Source organism: Varanus komodoensis, unplaced genomic scaffold (genome assembly GCF_004798865.1).
Source record: "Varanus komodoensis strain SLA01 unplaced genomic scaffold, ASM479886v1 scaffold18_1, whole genome shotgun sequence".
NCBI classification, from domain to species: Eukaryota; Metazoa; Chordata; class Lepidosauria; order Squamata; family Varanidae; genus Varanus; species Varanus komodoensis.
This window is the reverse complement of record NW_025335548.1, coordinates 1,116,815-1,139,233: the sequence shown is the minus strand read 5'-3', so window position 1 is coordinate 1,139,233 and position 22,419 is coordinate 1,116,815. Positions and strand designations below refer to the sequence as shown.

At 43.8% G+C, this 22,419-nt stretch overlaps 1 protein-coding gene across 1 annotated transcript in view; it reads right to left on the bottom strand.

The window, feature by feature from the left end:
- Positions 1-12,196: 12,196 nt before the first annotated feature.
- The window catches only part of MTX2 (metaxin 2), a 59,174-nt gene continuing 48,951 nt past the window's right edge, over positions 12,197-22,419 (bottom strand). Inside the window, exons 5-10 of the mRNA XM_044427024.1 lie at positions 19,359-19,435; positions 16,880-16,972; positions 16,407-16,445; positions 15,906-16,031; positions 14,265-14,341; positions 12,197-12,669 (exon numbers count right to left, since the gene is read on the bottom strand). Coding sequence (XP_044282959.1) covers positions 12,465-12,669; positions 14,265-14,341; positions 15,906-16,031; positions 16,407-16,445; positions 16,880-16,972; positions 19,359-19,435 — 617 coding nt within the window. The 3' untranslated portion in view covers positions 12,197-12,464. The remainder of the gene's footprint in view (positions 12,670-14,264; positions 14,342-15,905; positions 16,032-16,406; positions 16,446-16,879; positions 16,973-19,358; positions 19,436-22,419) is intronic.

Genomic DNA, 22,419 nt, shown 5'->3' with positions numbered 1-22,419 from the left:
AATAACCCATTTCTCCACACTCACATTTTGAAATCTGGTTTTAAAACTCAAAAGTCAGAAAGCTCTCCAGACTTCTTGGTGTCCCTTGATTGGTTTGTTTTTGGCAGAGTGGAAAGATAAAACTTGATAAGATGGTCAATGGTAAACTTGCAAGGAACTTGGAGTGTGTTCTGTTCTTAAAGGAACTCAGAAATTAAACTATGTTACCTGTGAATTATCAGATGCGACTAACTAGCATTAAACCCTGCTAGTTGGCCAGGGCGACTTAATTCATACTGTTAATTTATATTATTTTAACGAAGTTTATTTATGTTTGTGAGCCGCCCCGAGGCTTCGGCGAATGGGGCGGCATAGAAATTTTCTAAATAAATAAAAAATAAATAAAAAAATAAAACCCTGTGGTTTTGCCACGGGATCAGCACTCTCTCCTGGTGTTCTTGGAGAACTGGAAAGCTTATCTGGATTCTTCAGTGAAATAGCTTGCTGGCTACTTTTCCCCCTCTGCAGTGTGTGGTGAGAACGTAGAGGGACCGATGCCCTGACTGTGACAAGAGGCAATTTTATGTCCACACTGGTCAGCTATCAATTATCAGTGGCTCTGCCTGAAATATCCCTTGGCATTACCTGCTAGGGATATCAGGGAAATCAGCAACAGATTCAAGTCTGTTTGCGTGAATCCTGAAGCACACTGTCTTCTTCCAAATTGTGCAGACTGGTTGTATTTTTAAAAACTCTTTTGGGAGGTGGGATTGCACAGATTCATGCTTGAGCTTATGCACGTTAGTGCTAACGTGCACCCACACAAGTGGAATGAAATTCTTGTACATCCATGAAAAAAATTAATTCATTCAATGGACAGGAGAATGCAAAGCGTCTGATAAAACACACCGATGGGATGGACTAACGAACACGCATCCCCGTTTGCTCTTCGGGCAGAGGCTCAGCTGTTCCCCCACATGGTTGTGATTTAGCCACCAGCTACAGACCTGCTCGTTTGTGCCAGCATTTGGGATATGGGCAAGTGCTGTATTTTGTTCCTGACTGACTGTTTGTGTTGATGATTTTATGGTATTTTATTATATCAATTTGTGGTTTCAGAGTAATGATTTTAATGTTTAGCTCTAGTACTGTTTTATACACTCTTCATGGTGAAGGGTAGAATATAAATCAAATGATTGACTGGCTGGCCGATGGACTGAATATTGAGAAGATATTTGGAAAAGATTTGCATAACAGAACAACTGGAGAATGGAGAAAGTTTGAAACTCAAATTAATCCCCCCTCCCTGCCCCCGAGAAGATAAGCTACACCTTGTGGAAGGGGCACATTGCTTTCCGTGTGGGAAGGCTGCACGTATCATTGTTGTGAAGCAACAGCTATCTGACTGAATAAAAATGCAATAAATAAATAAACAAACAAATAAATCCCCCCTTCCCCTGGGTAATGGATCTTGACATTAACGAACCAGCTAGAAAGGTTTGGAAATTGCTTTGGGAAACCTGTGAGAAAAATTCTAAGACTTTGACTGGGTTCAGACAACACAATCCACACTCAAGCACTGAGAGCCAGTTTTCAATGGAACATGGTTTATCGTGATACCTGAACCCAGCCTCGATCACAAACCAAGGTGAGCAGTTCACCACTTGCAACCCAACAGTAAACCGTGGGTTCTCTTCATAGGTTGTTCACGTTAGCAAGCCATATCTTGTTAGCACAGCTGGGTTCAGACAACACAATAGCCCATGTTTCAGTGACGACACAGTTGTCAACAACCACCAAGTATGGGTTTTAATGTTGCCCAGATCTGGTCTGTGTGTCAGGCCTAAGTCAAGTTATCTTTAGCTCAGTTGGTGTAAGAAAATACTTATGGAATGTGCACGGATACAGGAGTGGCCCCCCTCCCTTTTTCTTACTCCTAGTTCCTGGCTTTGGCCTGCTCTGTGCAGACTACGGACTGAACCGGCTATTGGACTGGGAACTCTGACTTGCCCCGAGTTCTGTGGTGTGGATGCTGGTGCCTCTGTCTTGCCCACTGCTACCCATGCCCTGGCCCCCGAGATTGGGTAGATCATGGCAAACGAAGTCCCCAAGCCACGCTAACCATGCAGGGTTGCTTACCCTGCTGTTGTGAATGCAGCCAATGCCTCTTCCACCGGTGGGCGATTCGAAACACCCAGGACACATGTGGCCTTGCGCCCTTCTCCACACAGCCCTTCCTAGGCCCGGCCTCTTGTCCCTGCCACCCAACCAAACAGCCATCAGCTGAGTGGCCGAGAAAAGGCCACTGCTCCCGTGCGGCTGTCGGCAGCACCTGCACGGCAATCCTGAGCAGCATCTTGGTGGGGAGAGGCTTCAACTTTGTCCACAGACACCAAGCCGTCCCGATACAGCCGAGATCACTGTATCCCCACTGCTCTAGGTTGCCAGCCCCACCCTCCAGGACCCCAAGCCCTGAGCTCAGCCAGTGGAGGGGGGGCAAGAGCCTGTGCTTGTCTGTGTGTATACGTGGCTCGCTCTGTGTTTGTAACTGCATGCATGTGTGCATGGATACATGTGTGTGCACCCCCCCCAGCTCACCAGCCAGCTTCACATGTGACTCTTAGGTCCCCCAAAAGGTGGACATTCCAGTCTTGCTCTTTGATGATGTCACAGCAAAGTGTACTCTGTGTCACCGTGGCTCATTATTTATACTCTACACTCTGCAGAGATTTTCCCAACCTGCTGTGCTCCTGACGGGGTGGTCTGCAACACACTTCATTCTCCAGCCAGCCTGCTCATGCTGGTTGGGTATGATGGCAGTTGTAGTCCAATACATCTGGGCAGCAGCATGTTGGCTGTAGCTACCATTTATTTCTCTGTTACTTCAGGTCTACTTCAGGTAAAAGAAGATGGCTCCCGTTCTACATCATGCAATTTCCTAATAATTCATTATCTGCCAGGACAACACTAAGCACCTGGTTTGGGGCTCAGCATACATATATTTCTCCCCTTTGTGGTTTTTGAGTGTTGGCCATCTAGGCAATGGTCTTGGAAGGCCCCTCCCTGCTCATGGGACTCCAATGGAAGTACAGATGTTTTGGAAGCATTTGTGATGGTGTACCGAGTTCTCTGGTTTGCCTATTTCATTTGCATGCAAGGCACTTACCCACTTTGGTGCCTGCACCGATCAGGAGGATACACACTGGCAAGAGCAGTAATGATGGCCTACAACAACGGAGGATGTTCTCCCAAGGAAGTGCAAGCGAGGCACTTGCGCCTCTCCAGAAAAGATGTGATTCGTTCCTGCTGACAAAGGAGCGCTGCAAACTTTGTTCACAGAGGAAGTAAATGAATCACTTCTTACAGCCATGCTTTTTCCAGGCTGTCAGCTGCTACATTTCCTAAGCACTTGTCTGCCAGTTTGTTAGTGAAAATCAAAAATATCTGGCAGCACCTAATTCTCCCTTAGTTGAGTGTTAGCACCATCGAGCGCAGTGAGGCTCGCCTCCAGGTAAACATAGTTATGGTCACCCTGCACAACACATTTCTCAGCAATGCGTTTTGCCCGTGCAGGCGAGAGGGCAGGGCAAGCAGAAGGTCCTGCTGTCGGTCCCCGGATGCCCCAAGGGCCTGACTCTACGTGCAGCAGCACCTGAATCGGAAATGCATTCCACTATGTGAAGCCAAATACAGAAGGTTTCAGCGCTGCATAGGAAATGAGCGGCACAGAGAGAGCTGGATCTGAACTTCTCAGAAGATATTTTTCTGAGAAAAATGTCGAGCTGTTTCTTTTTCTCAGCCCTGCTCCCTTGCCATCTGTACCCCTCCATTATTGTTGTATATCTGACATTCTCCCCACCACAAACACAAGCCCTGGAATGACCCTGGTAAATATATTTAAAAAATGGTAAAAAATGTAAAATGCTGGGCAGGTTGCCAATGCATTTGCTGCTGTTGCTAGCCAAAAAACAGCAAACAAGTTAGGGAGACAGGCAGACAGACAGACAGACAGACAGACCAAGAGAAGCTCTGCTGCTACTGCAGATAGAGCTTGAGTATCTCTGCCACACATGCTCTCCCCGTTCCAGAGCATGAAGAAAAATTTCTCCTGACCTTCCACCGATTTCTCTGCCCAGAAATAAGGTGAAAGATTTCAAGAAGCTATTGGCTCACAGTGCTAAAGTGATCAAAAGCAGCCCACCCTTGAATGACACTGAAAAAGAAATTACAAAAGTAATGCAGCAACCTCAAGAAGTGTGTATGCTATGGACACATCTATACCTTATTACAAACAGAATCCATGTTGAAACTGGTTTCAAATTAGTTTCAAGTGGGAACAATGCTATAAACTGTGCTGCTGTAGAGCTCACTGTAAGAGAACTTTCATGTAGTTACAGGTCCCGGAGTCCTTTGGGAGGGTGCCATGGCAATTAAGGGAAAATCAGGACATTGAAAGCTGGCCTGAAAATACAGTGTTCCATAGGTGGCCTTTATATTCCATAGGTGGCCTTCACTGGACAAATTCCCTCCAGATGCTTCAGAATCTCACTCCCAGCCTTCCCAGGGGTGATGCTGGGGCTGATGGGAGTTGGGGGAAACCAGGATTGCAGTAAGAGTGTGCTTCAGTGCACGGGGGTGTCGTGTGCGCACGCACATTAGTCATCTCCAAGGCTCAGCAACGAACACCAAGTGGTGTTATGACTAAACATAACAAGCTCTGATGGGTGTTCCAGCGGTCCTGGGAAGAACAAATACACAGATTCACGCCCTTTGAAAGCTTAACCCAATGATCTAAAATGGCAGTGGCACAGCTCATATCTTAAGCTGACAGAGCGATGTGGATTATTGCAAGGACAATGGCCTGCATATGTCAACCGATTTGCAAAACAATTTATGTCACCTCATCCTGCAGGATCGTTTTCGCAACGGTGTCACCAATATTAAACGGCCCCCGTCAGAAAGCTTGGCTCAGCTTTTTCTGCCCTGCCTTCCCCTCCCCTCCCACCCGGCCGAGGCTGTGTGGAGCCATCTGCGCAGAGACAAACATGCATATGGCCATCATTTGTCCAACGCGTTACACAATGTGAAGGCTTAAAAAAAGGAGAAAACTTGAGACGCCAGCCCATGTGGCAGATGATGTATGTGTTTCTTCAGGCCTGTGATTACCAGCACAGAGATGCTGCGCGGTGCTCTTCACCTCATCAGTTCCACAAGCTGCACTCCAAGGTGTGTGAAGCATTTGTAGCAAGATGGCTTCTGACATGTAGCCTGGCAGAGGCATTCTGCTGTGAATATTTGACGCCGGATTTTCCTCCAATCGAGGTCAGATTCTGACCTGCTGAAATTAGTGTGCGTGCACGCACGTTAGCACGGCAAATCGCCAATTGGAAACGCGGAATTGAAGGCGTCGGAAAGAAAGGATAGCGGAAGGCACGCTGGGTTGCTTGTAAAAGATCCATAAAACTATGAGGAGAACAGGAAGCTTAATCCAGTGTGATCATGTGGTGAGGCAATGCAACTTTTAAAAGGGGGTGGGCAGCCAAAGGGGAGGGCGGCCCAAGGCCATGTTGTGGCTGCCAATGACTCGGCTGCCCGTCCAGACACAAAGGGCTTGGTGATCTCAGGCCAGCAGGCCAAATCCAGGCTTCTCAGGTCCATCTGGCTTCTCACGCTTCCTTACACGGCCAAGTCCCTCCCCCCAGACCTGCCACCACCGTTCACTGACCGCTACTCCCTCAATTTCCCAGCATGTGGACTTGTTGCTCCCCCTTTAGGATAGGTTGAAATGCCTCTCCTCAGGCTGATGCTGCCACTATGCAGGAAATTTTGGTTTTAGCCTCATCCCCTCTCCTTTGGACCCCCCCCCCCCCCCAGCCAAACGCCAGCCCCAACAGCTTTTCCAACATCGAGTTCAGCTCTCAGATGGAAGATACTCTCCCTTCCTCTGGCTTTACAGATGCTTTATTCCTGAGTATTGAATGGTATGTGCTTTGACACCAGTCCGCAAACACATTCGGTTGCGGTTCTTTGATTTGTGGCTGGACAGGAAGGTCAGTGAAAATCCAGCATTTATCAACACAACCTGGCAATAGCAGGTTAGTCTGACACAAGCGCAAGAGTCAATGCAGAGAAAAGGAAAACTGCAGCTTTGGGTCATTCAGTGGGGAATTTGAGAATCGCAAGCAATGGTCCCGTGGCAGGAACACAAGGCTGAAGAACCTCTTGCATCCATGGTAGCCAAACAAGAGATTAATTTATATTTGTTGTATATTTGGATTTACCGAGCCTTATGAAGTTTGAAAATACTGAATGAGGATGTTTTATTTTATTGTTTTGGAACTAGGGTAATAAAATGCAAATCATACTGCAGAGCCAGCAATGTGTCTATTTCACTCCTCTTTGAATCGAAGTGGGAAGGGGAAACAAAACAAAGCATCAGGGGTGGACAACTGGTGGCCTCCAGATGCTTCAGCCTCTAACTCCCATCAGGTCTCATGACCACTGGCTAGGCTAAGGCTGATGGGAGCTGTAGGCCAAAACATTTGGAAAACCAAGCTCCCTATGCCTGATTTAGAGTTGCATCTGCACATTCAACTGCACAGATGCAGCCCACCAGCAAAACCAGCGCTGTGCTGCAACAGGGCACCTCCCTCAACCAGCCCAGGCAGTTCTGCACTGGCAACCTGGGCAATCTGGCCTGCAGCAGTGCAACAGCACAAGCAGATGGACATCCGAGGACTTGAAGGACTCGCAATTTTGTTCACTTGCTCAGAACTTCAAAGATCATATTCTGCCCAGGGTGAGTTTGCATGACATGAAAAGCCATGGTGAATTCTTACCATTGTGGGTCTCTTGTGTTGTCTGGGCCCAGTTTCAGAGTTCCTGCATGACTGAATAGGTCTTCTGAAACCAAAAATTTCCCTGCTTCACTGTGGTTTCTCTGGTTACCTGGACCGGGATCACCATCTTACCACACTGGTATGGAAATACCATGGGGTCCCCTGGCAAGAGCGGCCATCAGCATGGAGCCTACAGTCTCTAGGCTCTCAGCACTGCAGCGAGGCACCTAACTGCTCGCTTTGTTCTCATTTGTCAAGCACTATGTCTGTCTCCGTTTACTTTTGGAAACAGGAAGGCAAAGCGAAAATGCATGGCTAGAGAAGGGGGAGATCACAGTGAGCCTGTTTCATTTAATACAAATTTTTGTGGGGGCTGGAGCAGCTGGGAAGCACCACTGACTTGAAGGTACACTCTGGAGGTGAAGGGGGAACCTTCCCCGGGGCCGATCCGGATGTGGACTTTGCTTTCAGGGGCTGCTGGGATGTGTGGTGAGGCTGGGAAGGCAGAACAGGGAGCAGGGTAACTGCACTCCTGGGGTAACCAAGTGATGTTCTTACCAGCGCATTTGGACAAGTGCAGGGTTGTTTGCCATATCATGTGAACCCAGCCGCACTGCCTGTGACAATGGGAAACACTGGGCATGCAGAATAAGGGGGTTTCAGGTAGTTGTGCTCCAGAAAGCTGATCTGTATTCCCTCCATGAAATTTGCATGCCAGGTTAAAAGAAATTTTCTGTTGTTCTTAAAGTGGGAGGTCTGGATGTCATCACACCTTTGGGGTGAGGCTCCACCCCTCAACATCACTCAGCCCACCAGTTTGGACCAAGGGGGCAGGTAAACCAGCCCCCAGAACAAAATAAAATCCTCCCCTACTTTATTGGAAACCAAACACAACCATGCTTCTGAAATTTGAGCAATGTTCTTCTTTTCCCCTCTAGTAAAGTTACTCACAAGTAGGTAACAGTGTGACTGAGAAGGTGCTGGTGCTGCTGCTTTCAACTCAAACTGAAAGTGCTCTTGTTTAGATAATGGAACGCACTCAATAAAACCGTGCATGGATAGGCAAAGCGGCTTGTGAACCTTGCCTAGTGGCCATCTTTGTGTTGCATATGTACTGCAAAAAATGTGCTGTCGTACCAGAGCAAAGGAGGACAAGCCAAAAGCATGCTGCAACAGGTGGCGGCTCGGGTACCGACCTCGCCCAGGGACTGGACTCCCAAGCCCACTTCTCTTATGGCAGCTGCAAGAATGGTTCCAGAGCCTTCTGGAACAAGCAGTATGTAAACACTTAATTACGGTGAACATACTCAGAGGCCCATTGATTGCTTTTAGATGTCATCCATTTACCCAATACAGTTGCTCAAATGCCCCATAATTAACTATTAACCATGATGCATGAACCACTAAAGCCTGGCTATCGTCATCCATGTAACATTGCAGCTGGGAAAAGGCATTGGTGCCACTAAGGGCACTGGATCAAAGAACCCCCCACAAAATGTGATTTTGATGTATTTAGGAGGAGCGTGTGACCTTTTCAAGCCAGAAAGACAGGTAATGGCTTTACAATGGGTCAGACCCTTGGCCCCTCTACTACAGCATAGTTGACACTGACTGGCAGCTCTCCAGACGTTCAGACAGGGTTGTCCCCTAGCCTCACCCATGGACCCAACCTGGGACCTGCTGCATACAAAGCAGGTGCCCAGTTCCACAGAGCTACTATGCCTCCCTTGAACTCAGAAGCTGCACCACAATCCTGCTTCGTAAGAATTGGGAGGTCCCCTGCATTCCAGCCCACAACTCTCAACATTAAGCAGATCGAGCTAGATCAACATCCTCTAAAAAGGGTCTAGAGTTATGAGAACCCCAGCATTTTCTCTAACCCCACATGGAGTTGGTCTAGGAAGGCACCATGGACCAGAAAGCCCCACTTCAAACACAGCATTCATGCTCTGTAAGGGCAAAGAGAGATCAAATGGAGAGAGAGGCATGGGGAGGGTGCTTCCACTCAAGCATCTCACATATACAAATAGCTCACTCAAGAGTATTGAGAATGGGCATGCAGTTATCTTGGGACTGCTTGCCAAATGCTAGTTCAGGGAAAAACTGTGCCAGCTAAGTGAAAGGAAAGGACTCAGATGGAATCTTAGAAAGCAATCTACACTCACCGACCCGAGGGTAAGCTCAAATGGACTCAACAGGTCTCATGTATAGTTGGACTCAGCTTTTCCATCATGGCGCAAAAAACAATTCAAAAGCACATTATTTGCAAAGAACCTGCTGAGTCCTGCGAGTTTTTGCATGTAATTTTTAGATTCCTTTTAAAAGATGGTTGACCGTAATGTACAAATTAGTCACCTTCTTCCAACATCCTGTCCAATACAGCTGCATCCTTGGACAGGAAGCCCGCCATCCTGTCACAGCTATGGATCTTGCATCAGCTGGCAGGTTCTGGAGCATTCCTGTCTGTTTAACCATGGAGCTGGGTAAATTATGTGTTCAGTGTGGAAAGTTTTTACAAGGCATCTGAAACTGGTGCAAAGCATGGACGTTCAGCAATTAATGTGACTTCACACCTGTATCTGTGCTCCAATTTTATCGATTTACAGTAAGAAGTTAAAAATGCATGACACATGCACATCGCCAATGACAGGCCTCTCTTATATTGAAATCAGTTGTGAGAAAAACATCTAGCAGCTCTTGAATACCCCAAAGGGAATATTAAAAGGGCTATGTAGAGGGTTAGAGGATTTGGTGAAACGACTGATTTGCTTCCGGATGCTCCTTAATAGATTGTCCTCGTTGGAAGCGATGGCTCAGGGAAAACAGAAATAGCTAGATCTCTGTCGAGCTGTGCACACAGTGCATTAATCAGGAATAATATGAAATGTGTGAACCTGATCAAGGAATAGAATCTAGTCACTCACATAAAGAAAGAAGGTTGTGGCTACCCTATAAGATTTGCTGTATTTGTTTCATCGTAACATTTAGTTAAGGCTGGAAGTGGGACAAGAAAAGTGGAAACCCTGAAGGGAGGGAGGGAGAACAAGAATCTAGGAGAGAGAGCAAGAAAAAGTGCACGTGGGCCCCAAATGGATGTAAAATGTGCTTGCATCCCTCCCCACTGCAGTCACATGTATCTTTGCACCCTCAACAGTTGCCCACCCCGCTCTCAACTTTTTCTAGAGCAGCCCTACCAAACCCAGCCAGAATATGCCACAGCAAGTGTTCAGAAGACTGTATGCTAAGGCACCATGAGGAATCTCATGCTCAACTTCAGCTCTTATTGTAAGATGAGATAACAAACAGCACTTTCTTAGCAATAACCCATTAATCAGAGAAATGATCATTGCTGGTGTATAGATAATTTACTTAATTTGGTATGGTTCTGGCCTGCTGCTCGACTCGTGCCAAGATTGTAATTTTTCCTCCAGTAGATGACAAACAGCAACTGGCATGACTGATATTATGGATATTTCAGCCTGACAAAGCCCCCTGAAACCTGAGAAACAAATGGGCTGATAACTGGAGCAAGATTGCCAAGTTTACTTGTAAACCCCCCCCCCCCCCACACACACACACACACAAACACACACGAGAGAAAAGGAAACTAGCTCTCCTGATGCAAGTTAGACTTGGGAGTCATGCCAAATCCCTACAGAAGGGAAACTAAGTATTTTCAGGCAGCCCAGCTAACATTAAAAGTCTTACTCATTAAGGCTCCATCAAGACCTGCTCAGGTACATATTAACAAGACTTTACCTCACCATGCTGCATCTTACGTTCTAAGATACTCCCAGCCATTTCTTTTACTATAATGTCAAAGAACATGTAATTAAACTGGATATAATCATTTCTCCTCCTAACTCACCCAACATTAACTGATTAATTACACTGATTGATTAAAAGGTTACTATTCTAACTATTAGTGGTATTACGTGCCCATAGTTTTATTGCTGCTATAAGATGGAGACATCACAATTCAATGGAAGAACTCAAACCTCATCATACTACAGTTTGGTTAATTTTGAGAATCAGTATTTCACTCTTAGAAACTTTCAGCATTTTAAGCAAGACATAAAGACAACATAATTATATTAGTACTTGGAATACTACTTTCTCCGAATTAAAACTTTTAAAGAGTGTATTAAGTACTTAGTCCTATCAACTGAACAAATATTTCTGATTCTTAACCTAATTTAAATAGAGTGTTCTTATAACTCAATTAAAGCAATGGGAGAACAGTACCGCTAAATTTACAAAAAATATTTTCCTGAGATAAGCTGATAAGTCTTGCAGCTCACTTTACTTTACTTATTGAGTTTGCAGTGTAATTCACTAATCTCCATATCCTTAAGTGCAGTCTGAGTGGGCTCAAATAGATTTACACACACTTTATTTGCTTATAATAGATTGGTATCTCTTACGAAGTCATTTTTGGATAGCTGGGATTTATAATCTGAAAGACACTTTCAAGCAGAGTTAATGCATACTGTCAGGCTTCAAGAAGTGAAAAAGCAGACTGGTTGCTGCTGAACAAGACTTGCAGCTTTTTTCTCTTGTAAATTTGTATTCGGGAGATTACAAAGGATTCAAACAAGAAACAGATTTGAACAGCACTAATATAGGGGGGAATGGGACCGCCTACTACTGTACTACAGAGAGGACAAAATCACCTGGCAACAGGAAACAGAGAGGGGTACATACAGTAGCGTCCACCCATCATTTCCCACCATGTGCCTTGGCACCTTCCAGGGAATGTAAGAACTGCCTCGATCTTGTCTTTAACTTTCAAGTGACAAGAATGTGTTGGGGGAGGGCAGGAAGAGAGATGCTGATCAAACTGGGCAAAAATGAGGCAGGGGAGAGGCAAGATTTGATGGTTCTAGCTTGGCTGTACCTTTTCTCAAGCTTCTTTTTAAATCTATCCATCCCTGAGGCAGGGCATAAGCTAAACTAGCAGCTAAAACCAGCATGGAAAGAAAAACCTTTACAAGAAAAGGTGGCAAACTTTCCTCTCTCCATGGTGCAGGAAGTCACAACATTTAAGGCAGAACATATACTTTCATATGACTTGACAAGTGCTTGAAGCCATGTGCTAGAAGGAAAGGAAGTTGGGAAGAGCAAAAAGAGAGTGAGCTGCAGGAAAAGTTCTTCTTGATCTCTGATATAATGACTAGCTAGATGTACAAATGTGTAATTTCTTCACAACTGGCTTAATTATATGCTTAACTATGAGCTCAGTTTTTTCCTTCTAGATGTGTGGGACGACAATTCCCTCTGGACATTTGATGAAAAACGGCTCTACAAAGTGCAGAGTTTGAGGGCCCCACAGAATGCAAAGGGCTTTTGGGAAGGCAAAGGAAACACGTCACTACAGCTGTCGTCATAAGTTGTATTGTTCAATCTTGACACATTTTTTTCAAGGACACTTTAGAGTGATATTGACATGGCATGCGACTATTATAATGAAAAACTCCAATGATTTCATCTTAAATAAAGTGTCTTCATCCCAAGCACATTCTCTTGGGTGTGGCAACTTCAAACAGGGCACTGAGGCCCATCGCTCATCAAAGCCATTGCTAACGCTGCTATAACAACAGGAGCACTGGAAGGATCCGTTTCATCGTTTCTGGCATCACCACCCATTCAGCTTATTAACATTTGCCTTAAGGCTGGGATACTTCCTGGGCTGCCTTTATCCTGGTCCTTAAAATAGTGCTGCTCAATTCTGCTGCAAAAAGCAATGAGGTTGCTGTAGCTTTTGACCTTCTCAGAGAGCTCATCACTGATCAGCTGAGTAGTAAGGATGGTGAACAGATGTCCAAATACCAAAGCATCCAATTCAGTTGGCCTAGGAGGAAAGGAAGATTGCTATTCAGAAATGAGACACACATCAGCAATCGCATCTCACACGCAGCAGCAGCGACAGCTCTGAGTACGGCATTCTGGAGCCGGCATTTTAAGAAGAATGCTCGTTTTGCTGGGTGGTGGTAGCAGTGCTGTGGCCCTTGAAAGGGTGTTTGGAATTCTTTTTATTGAAAGCACCAAGATTCCAGCATGAAAAGACTTTACAGAGTTCACCCACACACCTGCTCCTTATCTGACCATTGGCCACATTGATGGGGGTTTCTGAGAGCTGAAAGCACCTGGGGATCTATCTAGTGATATAGTGGAACTGTACCGAGTTAGGCTAGAACACTGGATGGCTGATCACTGGAGAGCAGAAGTGAGATTTCAGTCACGCAACCTCTTGCTCTCCAAGTCCTCCCTGTTCAATTTGGAGACAAGGAAATGGCTGCAGCAGCCCATTACTGCATGGGTGGCAGAGGGTTTTCCTTCTTTATGGGGGTTAGCAATGGTAGCTTTGGGCTAAACTGAGTGAAAGGAAATTAACTGGGAGGGTGTTAGGATCCTTTAAGTACCCAAAAATTAACTAACATGAGAGATTCCTTTGCCTGCTTTCTTTAGGATTTTGTCATAAAATAATTCCTTGGCACGGGAAGGAGAATTTTTAAAAATGCAAACCCAGTAACTTTGACACAATGTAACTTATGATTTTCTAACACTGCCCTTATTTTTGCATATTGGAATGTTGAAGTCTCATTCTCAGAAGCAATACTAGAATGCCAATCCACCCGCCCACCCAGGATGAAATCCTATTGCAATGCCTGCAAACCCCAAAACTCAGAGGTTTACTGTCATCCGACGCAAAGTAGGTGGATTGGCAGAGGCAATCTTTGGCTCTTCATCCCACCCTGCATTTCCACTAGACAAGTTTTGCCTACCTAGCTGGAGCATCTCAGAGGGAGAAGGATACTTCATATCTTTCATATCCATTCCAGTCTTTTTCTTTCCCCTCCCTCTGAAATGTGCCCTCTATTGCCTCACTAAGGTTGCAAGGCACAGAAATGGGAGATGTGAGCTCCGATTCCCAGCTATGAAGTCAATATTGTGCTGGGAATTTGAACGAATAATGTCACTGGATTTTGCCCCCTTAATTGTTGTTAGCCACCCTGGACCTTTGTAACAGAGTGTGTAAGAAATGGATAAAAATTCAGTTCTTGAAAACTTATTTGGAAACTAATACAGATGGAATTCTTCAGATCATATGTCTTAAAAGACAATGACATGCTATACTTGCATGTCATATCATGTATTTGTAGTTTCCTAGATTTAGCATTGCCAGTTTTTCACTGATAACCTAAAGCGTGGGAAAAGAGGGAAGGGAGCCTTCTTCTGAGCTTCTCACTTCGAAGATCTTCAGCCAGTCACTGCAATGCAAACAAGTGCCAAGGCCTGGCTCGCTCGGGAGTCCAGCTCGAGGTAAAAGGAAGCGGGAGCAGATGGAAAAGTCTGGCAGAAGACATCTCCCCATCATTTGCGAAAGGGGAAGTTTTTCCCTCCCTGAACTGCAGATTCTTTTATTTGAATATAAAGGTAACATACTTCTTATTGAAGAAATACAGTTGCGTTCCAAGCCTTTGAGAAAGGGCTTGACAGCATTGATCTACATCTTCTAGCACCTGTAAGACCAAACATGTAGAGAAAACAGAGTATCATTTTTACTGAATGACTACAGAAACATATAAAACCATGCTCAAGGGTTTATGACAAATTGAAACACCAGCATAATCTGGACTTCACAAACAAAAAAATCTTGTCAGTGACACCCCCCGCCCAAACAGTTTCCAGTATGTAAAGATTTATTTTCCTACCAAATGTGTTTCTTGTTCGATATTCTGGTACAAAGACAAGCATTTGTTTGTCAAGGTATACATTCTAAAAAACAACCCAATATGAGCAGGAACAACAAATGCAAATCTCCTCCCTCAAAGAATATAGGGTCCCCTAAAGCAGCACCTCATACTAGTTTTTCATACTAATATGCATATGCAGACTAAACCATTTCATGTGTAGGTTTCTATCTAGCTCACAACCAGAGGTTTTATGCAAATTCTTTGTGCGGCATTTAAGTTAATTATTAAAACTGTGGAAATAGGAAGTGCTCTAAATTCAGCTGGAATTGCACTATGCCAAGCATTTATCTTGTGATTATAGTCCCACATGAGAATCCCAGGGACCAGGCTGTCTTCTTTACAGGATTCTGAGTTAGACACACCTATCTCTCCTTGCAATTCTTCAGACTACTCACAAACTGAACTTTACTTGTTATAGAATTTAGATAATTCTATTTTCAGGGTATCAAGTGTTAGGTAAATCAGTTTGAACAGCAATTTTTAATAATAAATTGAATGCTAATCCTTAGATGGCAGGCACCATCACAGAAGATGTATTCCTGATTCTCTGACACAGGACGGAATGCCTCTTTGGATATAGTAACTGTGATAAACTGCACACACATCATCAGAAGACAAAGCAAGCATGCCTCTTTCTTAGTTGCTTTGGATGGTTTTGATTACACCTTCCATCATTCCTGGCCATTGGCCATGCTGGCTAGGTCTGATGGGAGCAGCAGTCTAAAACCCCAGGACTGACCTAGGAGGAGGAAAAATCCTTTTTCATTCCATTACATTTATATCCTGCCTTTTCCCTTTTTGTGAGGAAGTCACAGAGGCTTAGATCATCTTCTTCCTCCCCATGTTATCCTCACAACAACAGCCCTGCAAGCTAGCTTAGTCTGAGAGTCAGCAACTGATCCAAAGTCACCCAGCGAGCTTCATGGCCAAGTGAGGGTTAGCACCTTGCTCTCCAACACTCTGTGCTATACCAGGTTGGCTCTCAATTTAGCATGGTTTGGACCTGAAGGAATTTCCTTCAATTTATTTATATGGAGACTAATAAGCAGATTTAAAATAACTCTAAAATTCATACAAATAAGATTATCTCTCTTTATGTGGCAACTGGTCTAAGACTGTGGATATAAGCCAGCCTGGTGAACTCCAGATGTTTTGGCTTTCAATCCCCCTCAGCTCCAATCTGTATGACCAATGATCGGAAAAGCTGAAAGTTGTAGTCCAAAACATACAGAAAGCACCAAGTGCAGAGAAACTCAAATTACTTTAAAGCAATAGATACATATGAATTGCAATAAGGGAAATAATCTAGGTGTGGGCATTAATGACTGACCTGATCAAGTGACTTACTGCCCCAGCCAATAGCCTTCATTTTACGTTGGACCTCCCATTGCTTCTGATAGGCCAAAATACGATTGAGAGGCCAAGGATAAGGTGATCCATATCTTGGGTGAGTAATCTTGATGCAAGGATGAAAAGATGCTTTTATTACTGCATGTTTGTTTTACAACATAACTAGGGCCGCTCCGGTTTTATTGCCATGGTGCTGCTTCTCTATGCTATTCTGTGCAATTATTCATAACTTGAAGCTTAAAAAAAAACAACCTCGAGCCTTTAGAATTATATTAAAAACATCTCCACTTTGAAATCAGTATATCCAGTAATGACAGAGCGCTCCCCCCAAAATGTATATGCAAGCAAAATTAAAGCGAAAAAATGGTATCATTAGTGGTATAAACCTCTATGTTTCATTTATGAGTGGGGACTTGCAATTGTGAGCAAAAGTGTTTTCTCATTAAAATTTAATTAAGATAAATGCTGCAGAATCACTCACCTCCTGGACTGTAGCATCATCACACCACTGAAGATACAGCTAGAAACCAAAGAATACTGAACTTCATAACATATACGGTTACACAGACAGCTAATTCCTTGTAGCTTTGTCTTCTGTCCCTACTGAACAAGCCATTCATAACAATATTCTGAAGACAGAAAGGTGCTTGCCAGTTTCATCATGGAGCAAGCACAGAACCCCATTTGACCAAACAACAACCCATTTCGAATTGAGATTGTAATCGCTAAATTAAAAGTATGCTGCTTTTGAAGAATTATTGTTAGTCATAAGCCCATCCTTGTGTCTTATATGAAAGAAAGAAAGACAAACAGAAAGAGAGAGAGAGAGAGAGAGGGAGGGAGGGAGGGAGGGAGGGTTGGTATGAGCGTGTAGTATCACAAAGAAAATAGTATTACATTTCCCCAATATCATTAATTTCTCAAGACTGACAAATTACTCATGTTTTGCCATACCTCTGCTGTCAAAAGCATATTATTGACTAATTCCATGTAGGCTTTCATCTCAGCTTTTTGGACTTCATCCAACCCATCACTAAGTGAATGGCCCTAAGGCAGGAGAGAAGGGGGGGGGGGGAGGGTGGATAAGAGAAAGGATAGCAAAAATCATCAGGTTGGGTTTCTTCCAAAGCCCACTGAAGACCAGGGTTTTGCCTTGCCCCAAAAGCTTACAACATTATAAACTTACACATAATGAGCAGCTCTGCAGACCACAAAGACAAAGTCTCACAAAGAAAAACAAACAGAAATGTAATCATTTAGGCAAAAAAGCACAAGGCACTCCTGTACACAGTATTTCCAGCTATAGAACTGTTTTGCCTTTGCTTTTCTACTGGGTAGCCTTTATAAATATGGCATCTTAGTAAAAAAAAAATAAGTAAATTAGGATGATGCAAATACCTTATAAAATACAATGCACTGACATCTATCTACAAGGCCAAAGAAGGCAGCAAGACTCAGTGTTAATACTGCTTATCTGGAAACGTGAGATTTTAACACAGTGAATCTTTTTTCCATGAGCACTAGACTGTGGAAGCCAAGAAGTAAGTGGAACACCTGGACTAGCCAAAATGGTAGAAATCTGCATGCTGCTATCTCTTAAGAGCTTCTGAGACCCTTCTTCGAACAGTGCTTAGTCGCCTGATCAACTGCTCACGAATGTACGCGTAAACAGGGAAGTTTCAGAGCAGAATCGAAACAACTGCACTTGGAAGAGGAATTTATCTAAGAGATATCTACTCCAGCTAAAGCAAACATCCAGTTGCGAACTGGTGGCTATTGTGGAAGCCCTGCTGCCATGCAGAACATGCACAATCTGCTTTTCCTTCTGGACATAGTTAATTCTCATGATTTGGACAAAGAGAGACATCAGTCAAGACTTTTTCTCATGCTGGAGACAATCTAACACATGTCTTTGCCAAAAGCGACTATATCCATACTATTTTAGAATTTTCTGCCTATGAAATCTCAACTGAAACTGACAAACAAATGTTGGGATAAATTTTGAAGAAAACTGATAGCACTGGGGTGGGGGGGGGGTCACATAATAGAATTTGCCAAATGTTCGAGAAAAACATTGTGAGCTGCCCCAAGGCTTCAGCGAATGGGGCGGCATAGAAGCCTTCTAAATAAAGTAAAATAAATAAAATAAAATAAAAAAGATGGGAGAAAAAGGTAAACAACTGCCTGCTGGTTATTAAATAATCCAGTGAGAAGTTGAATTGTGTATCCACCTTTGCAGAAAACTATTGAGTCACCTTTTAGCGGCAGTAAGGATTTGCAAGCAACTCAATATAGAGTTAGCTCCCTAAAATCACAAATACGCAAAATGTTTGGGAAGGTTACACAACAGAAAAAGTGTACATATTCAGATTAATATCTTGCAAGAAAGAAAGAAGACTACATTCTAAGTCAGGTAGAATTGCCTGGTGTTTATGAACCTGCAAAAGGGCTGGGTCCAGTCTTTACTATTCATAAATGGAAAGCTCCTTCTGTTCATGGAAAGCTTTTAATCCAATAGAGGGATCCCACTGGAGAGAAAGGGAATAATTTCAATGATTCTCCCCTGCAGCCACCACTGCTATCTCCCATACTGCTTTGGAGGGTCCCACAACCCTCCAGAGCAGAGTTCCAGAGAACCTGCAAGAGGAGAGGAGAAGCAGTCAAGTCACTTCCTCACTTCTGCCAATGGGAGCAAAGTCTGAACCCAACCAACAGACCAAATGTCAGAGGATGCTCTGCAGAAAGACACACTCACGTCTTTATTTCCCTCTCAGGAGGAGCCCCCACACAACTTCTACAGTTCTTTTAGATCAGTTTCCACAATGTTTTTAGAACTTGGGAAAGCTGGAAGGACAGATTCTGAAGTTCTGTAGATACTCTCTCGGAAAGGGGGAAGCTCTCAGAAAAATACAGGCACATGGGTGGATAATTTATCTGTGTCCCTCTGGGCCAATGGAAAGGGTAAGAATGCAACATTTTTATGCTGCACATGCACACACACACAGAGGACCGTATGCAGGAAATTTCACATCAAGAAAAGAACCTTTGTCCTGAAGGTTAAAAGCACCAGACCTATGGGCCTAATGAGATGGAATGAAAGAGAAATACATTTTTGCCCACAAGACTTCAGTCTAAATGAACAGCCATAAGAATATCCAACCGCCTTGAAACCCATCTCCTGCTGCTCCACACATACACGCACAAGTACAAATGTCTTCCTAAACTGGATCCTATCCTGCAGCTTATTAATAAATAATTGTCTTTGTGAGCCATTAAAAGAAAGCTTACTATGCAACATAAATGATACTATCTAGTCTTCCACAACTCTGATTCTACTTTGTTATGTCACCAAGATAATTTCACAGACACAAATTTAATTAGTACAACTGAACTAGTATTTACTGAGCAAACTGGTTTAGTATGTGCATCTTACCTTGGCTTTTACGAACTGGACAATGGGGCCAAGTTCTGAAACTACTTGATTTCCTACATGAATAAATGGCACTTTTCCTATGAGAGAGAAAAAAGATATAGTTAGCATACTCTCCACCTACCTGGAATATTGTTTTGATGCACTGTTTTCACTGCATTCAAGAGGTTATTAGATGCTCCATTGAAATTAGTGAGATTTCAACAAATCTAAAGTCAAACTACATTATATGCTTTCAAGCAGCATTTGTTCCAGGTATTGGTGGCTGACTGCACCCTAAATACGAAACCATATAAAATACAAATACCCAAAGGCAAAACAAGTCAAGTATCGGTGCTGGTCCCTTCAGCGGGGGCCTTCTGGCAGGTGCTCTCATTCCATGATACTGAGACCTACAATCTGCACTGCAACCATGCACAGCCTAGCAAGCACACAACTGCCTCAAACTGCACACGGGAAACAGCTGCCCAACTGTGTCACATCATATGTTTGCTTCCCTACTAAAGATACCTACACTTCTGATTCTGTTACAAATACAAGCCCAGTAATGCAGGAATCTTCCCCTACAATTCCTTTAAAATGTCTTAAGATACAATCACATTTCCATTTGGAGGCTGATAAACTTCAATGTATTTACCTTAGTTTTGTGCTATAGACTCACTTCATCTACTGACCTGCCTCTCTGCCTCCCTCCTGTCATCTACCTGTCATAGGGCTCTTCTGGATATGATTTCAAAATTAAATAAGCTCAACAGAATAACAATTAACCAACACTTGCTAGAAGGATTACTACTTAACATCTGCTAAAAATTATATTCTTGGATGTCTTTATCAACGTTACATCAGCTTCATAGATATTGTATAAATATGTAGGTGCTCCTGTAACAGTACAACTTTACTTCAAGTGGGGGGAAGGACAGTTCTGTGCATATCTCTTGGTGTGAGAGAAGAGAAGAAAACTGAGCAGAAGCTGAACTTCTTTGTCTCATGCTACTATCGAGAGATTCAGAGGCTGTAATTCTGAGATCAGCATCAGTAACGTCAGTCTCTTTACTGAAGGGTTTTGGACTAAGTGGCTTGAAGTATCCTCACTTTATTTTTGTCAAAGAAAGGAAAAGAAGGAAACTTGAGGGAAAGCTTTGGAGAAATACTGAATACTAACACCTTTACTGTCCTGAGCTGCATTTGAGGACACTGTCTTTAGATGCACAGGCTCACAAGGTAATCACAAGCAGGAAGCAACACTGCTGCAAAATAACATGCGCTGCATAAGGAATGCAGGGTCTTTTGAACGTCCAGGCCTCGCAGTGGTGGTATTGATCCAGATGCGGCTTCCACATAGCTACTATATACAAAGAATGATCTTTTGGGGCTCCTGCAGTAGGGATCAGCATTTCAGTGCTCTCAGAAGGCTCTTAACAGATGGAGAGAATGTGTGTAGAGTCAACCCCATAGCCTTCACATATAAAATCCCTCAGCTGGAGGACGGGGTGTTTTTGTGGCTATGGGCTTAACCTCATGCAACTAGAGGCACAGCCCTGGACAGATGAATCTTAAGAGTAAGCCTCAGTGGACTCAATTAAATCTAACTTTAATTGTGTGCATAGGATCCTGCACTTAATAAAGCTTTTGTGCTTAGAGTAGGAAATACTGCTGAACCACTAGCTAACAAAACTGAGGACACACACCTTAATACTGGAATGTGGCATGGTGTAGTTATTTCTCTTCTCCATGCTCAGCAGGGGAAAACCCACCACATTATTATTTGACTACCAGACCATTTCCCCAGAAAGCAATAGAAAGAATCCCTGTGGTTTCAGGCCATAAAGGGGCTTGACCAGGTGATGAATTTGGGTGATTGGACACACTATTTTGAGCAAACCCAATCCTGTAATAACCAAAGGATGCCTGCTTTAGTCTGCATGCACCCACTGCTAGTTAGCCCATTTCATAAGGAGCAACTCAGGCTATACCCTGCACTGAGGAAAGGGGAACGCATGTAGGTGAAAATGAGCATGTGTTTGCCCAGGCGCTTCCAGTAATCAGCAGTATCACCAATTTTTTCAGCAACCTGAAACAATGCTTCTTGAATCTATAATAAAGAGAGGCAACAGAGGCGACAGCAACTGTTCCACTTGCTTACACACGGAATGACTCCCATCCAGTTCAAACAGAGGGAGGGTAAGGAAGAACCTATTTTAAAGCTGAAAGTGGCATGTGGAAGTACAGAACAGCTGCTTATCTCCCCAAAGGGCCCTTTCTCTAGTTGCCTCCTTTATCCCTCCAAGTGACACTTCATATCAACCTAAGAAGCTGCCTTAGGGTTACGGTCATTGGTCCACCTATCCCTGCACTGACTGCTCTGCCAGCAATAGCTCTCCGGGGTTACAGGCAGGGCTTCTCTCCTAGACTTCAGTTCTAAGTGATACTGGCTAAGAGAAAAGAGTTGATGGGAAAGAAACAGCAGGAAGGGAGGGCATGAGAGGGAAGAGCATTCAGTTCCTTTCACCCATCTGCTCCTTGTCTTAAAACCTTAAAATTGTTGTTGCTGTGGTTAATAATTATTGTTATTAATAATGCACTGCATTTATATCCCACCTTTTTATCTCTTGCAAGAGACCCAAGGTGGCTCACGCAGTCCTGCTCCATTCCATTTGATCCTCACAGCAACAACCCTATGAGAGTCAGTGACTGATCCAAAGTCACCCAGTGAGCTTTATGGCTGAGCGGGGACTAGAACCTGCATCTCCCAAATCCCCAGTCCAACACTCTGACTACCACACAACACTGGCTCTCCCTCAGCCCCTCTTTCAGCATGCTGGGGACAGCTCCATATTTAAACAGGCAGAACATCATGCCTATCTTGGTCCTAAATTATTGTATTTCAATGTGCTGTACTTCAAGGGATTAAGCATGCTGAATTACATAATTTCCATGGTGCATAGGAAAGAATATGTATTATTAAAAGGAAGCAAAGCAACATGCAGCTACTCTGACTGATCTCCAAGATAAGATATTGTTGCCATAGTTTCCAAACACAGGTGTAATGTAAATGACTGTTACA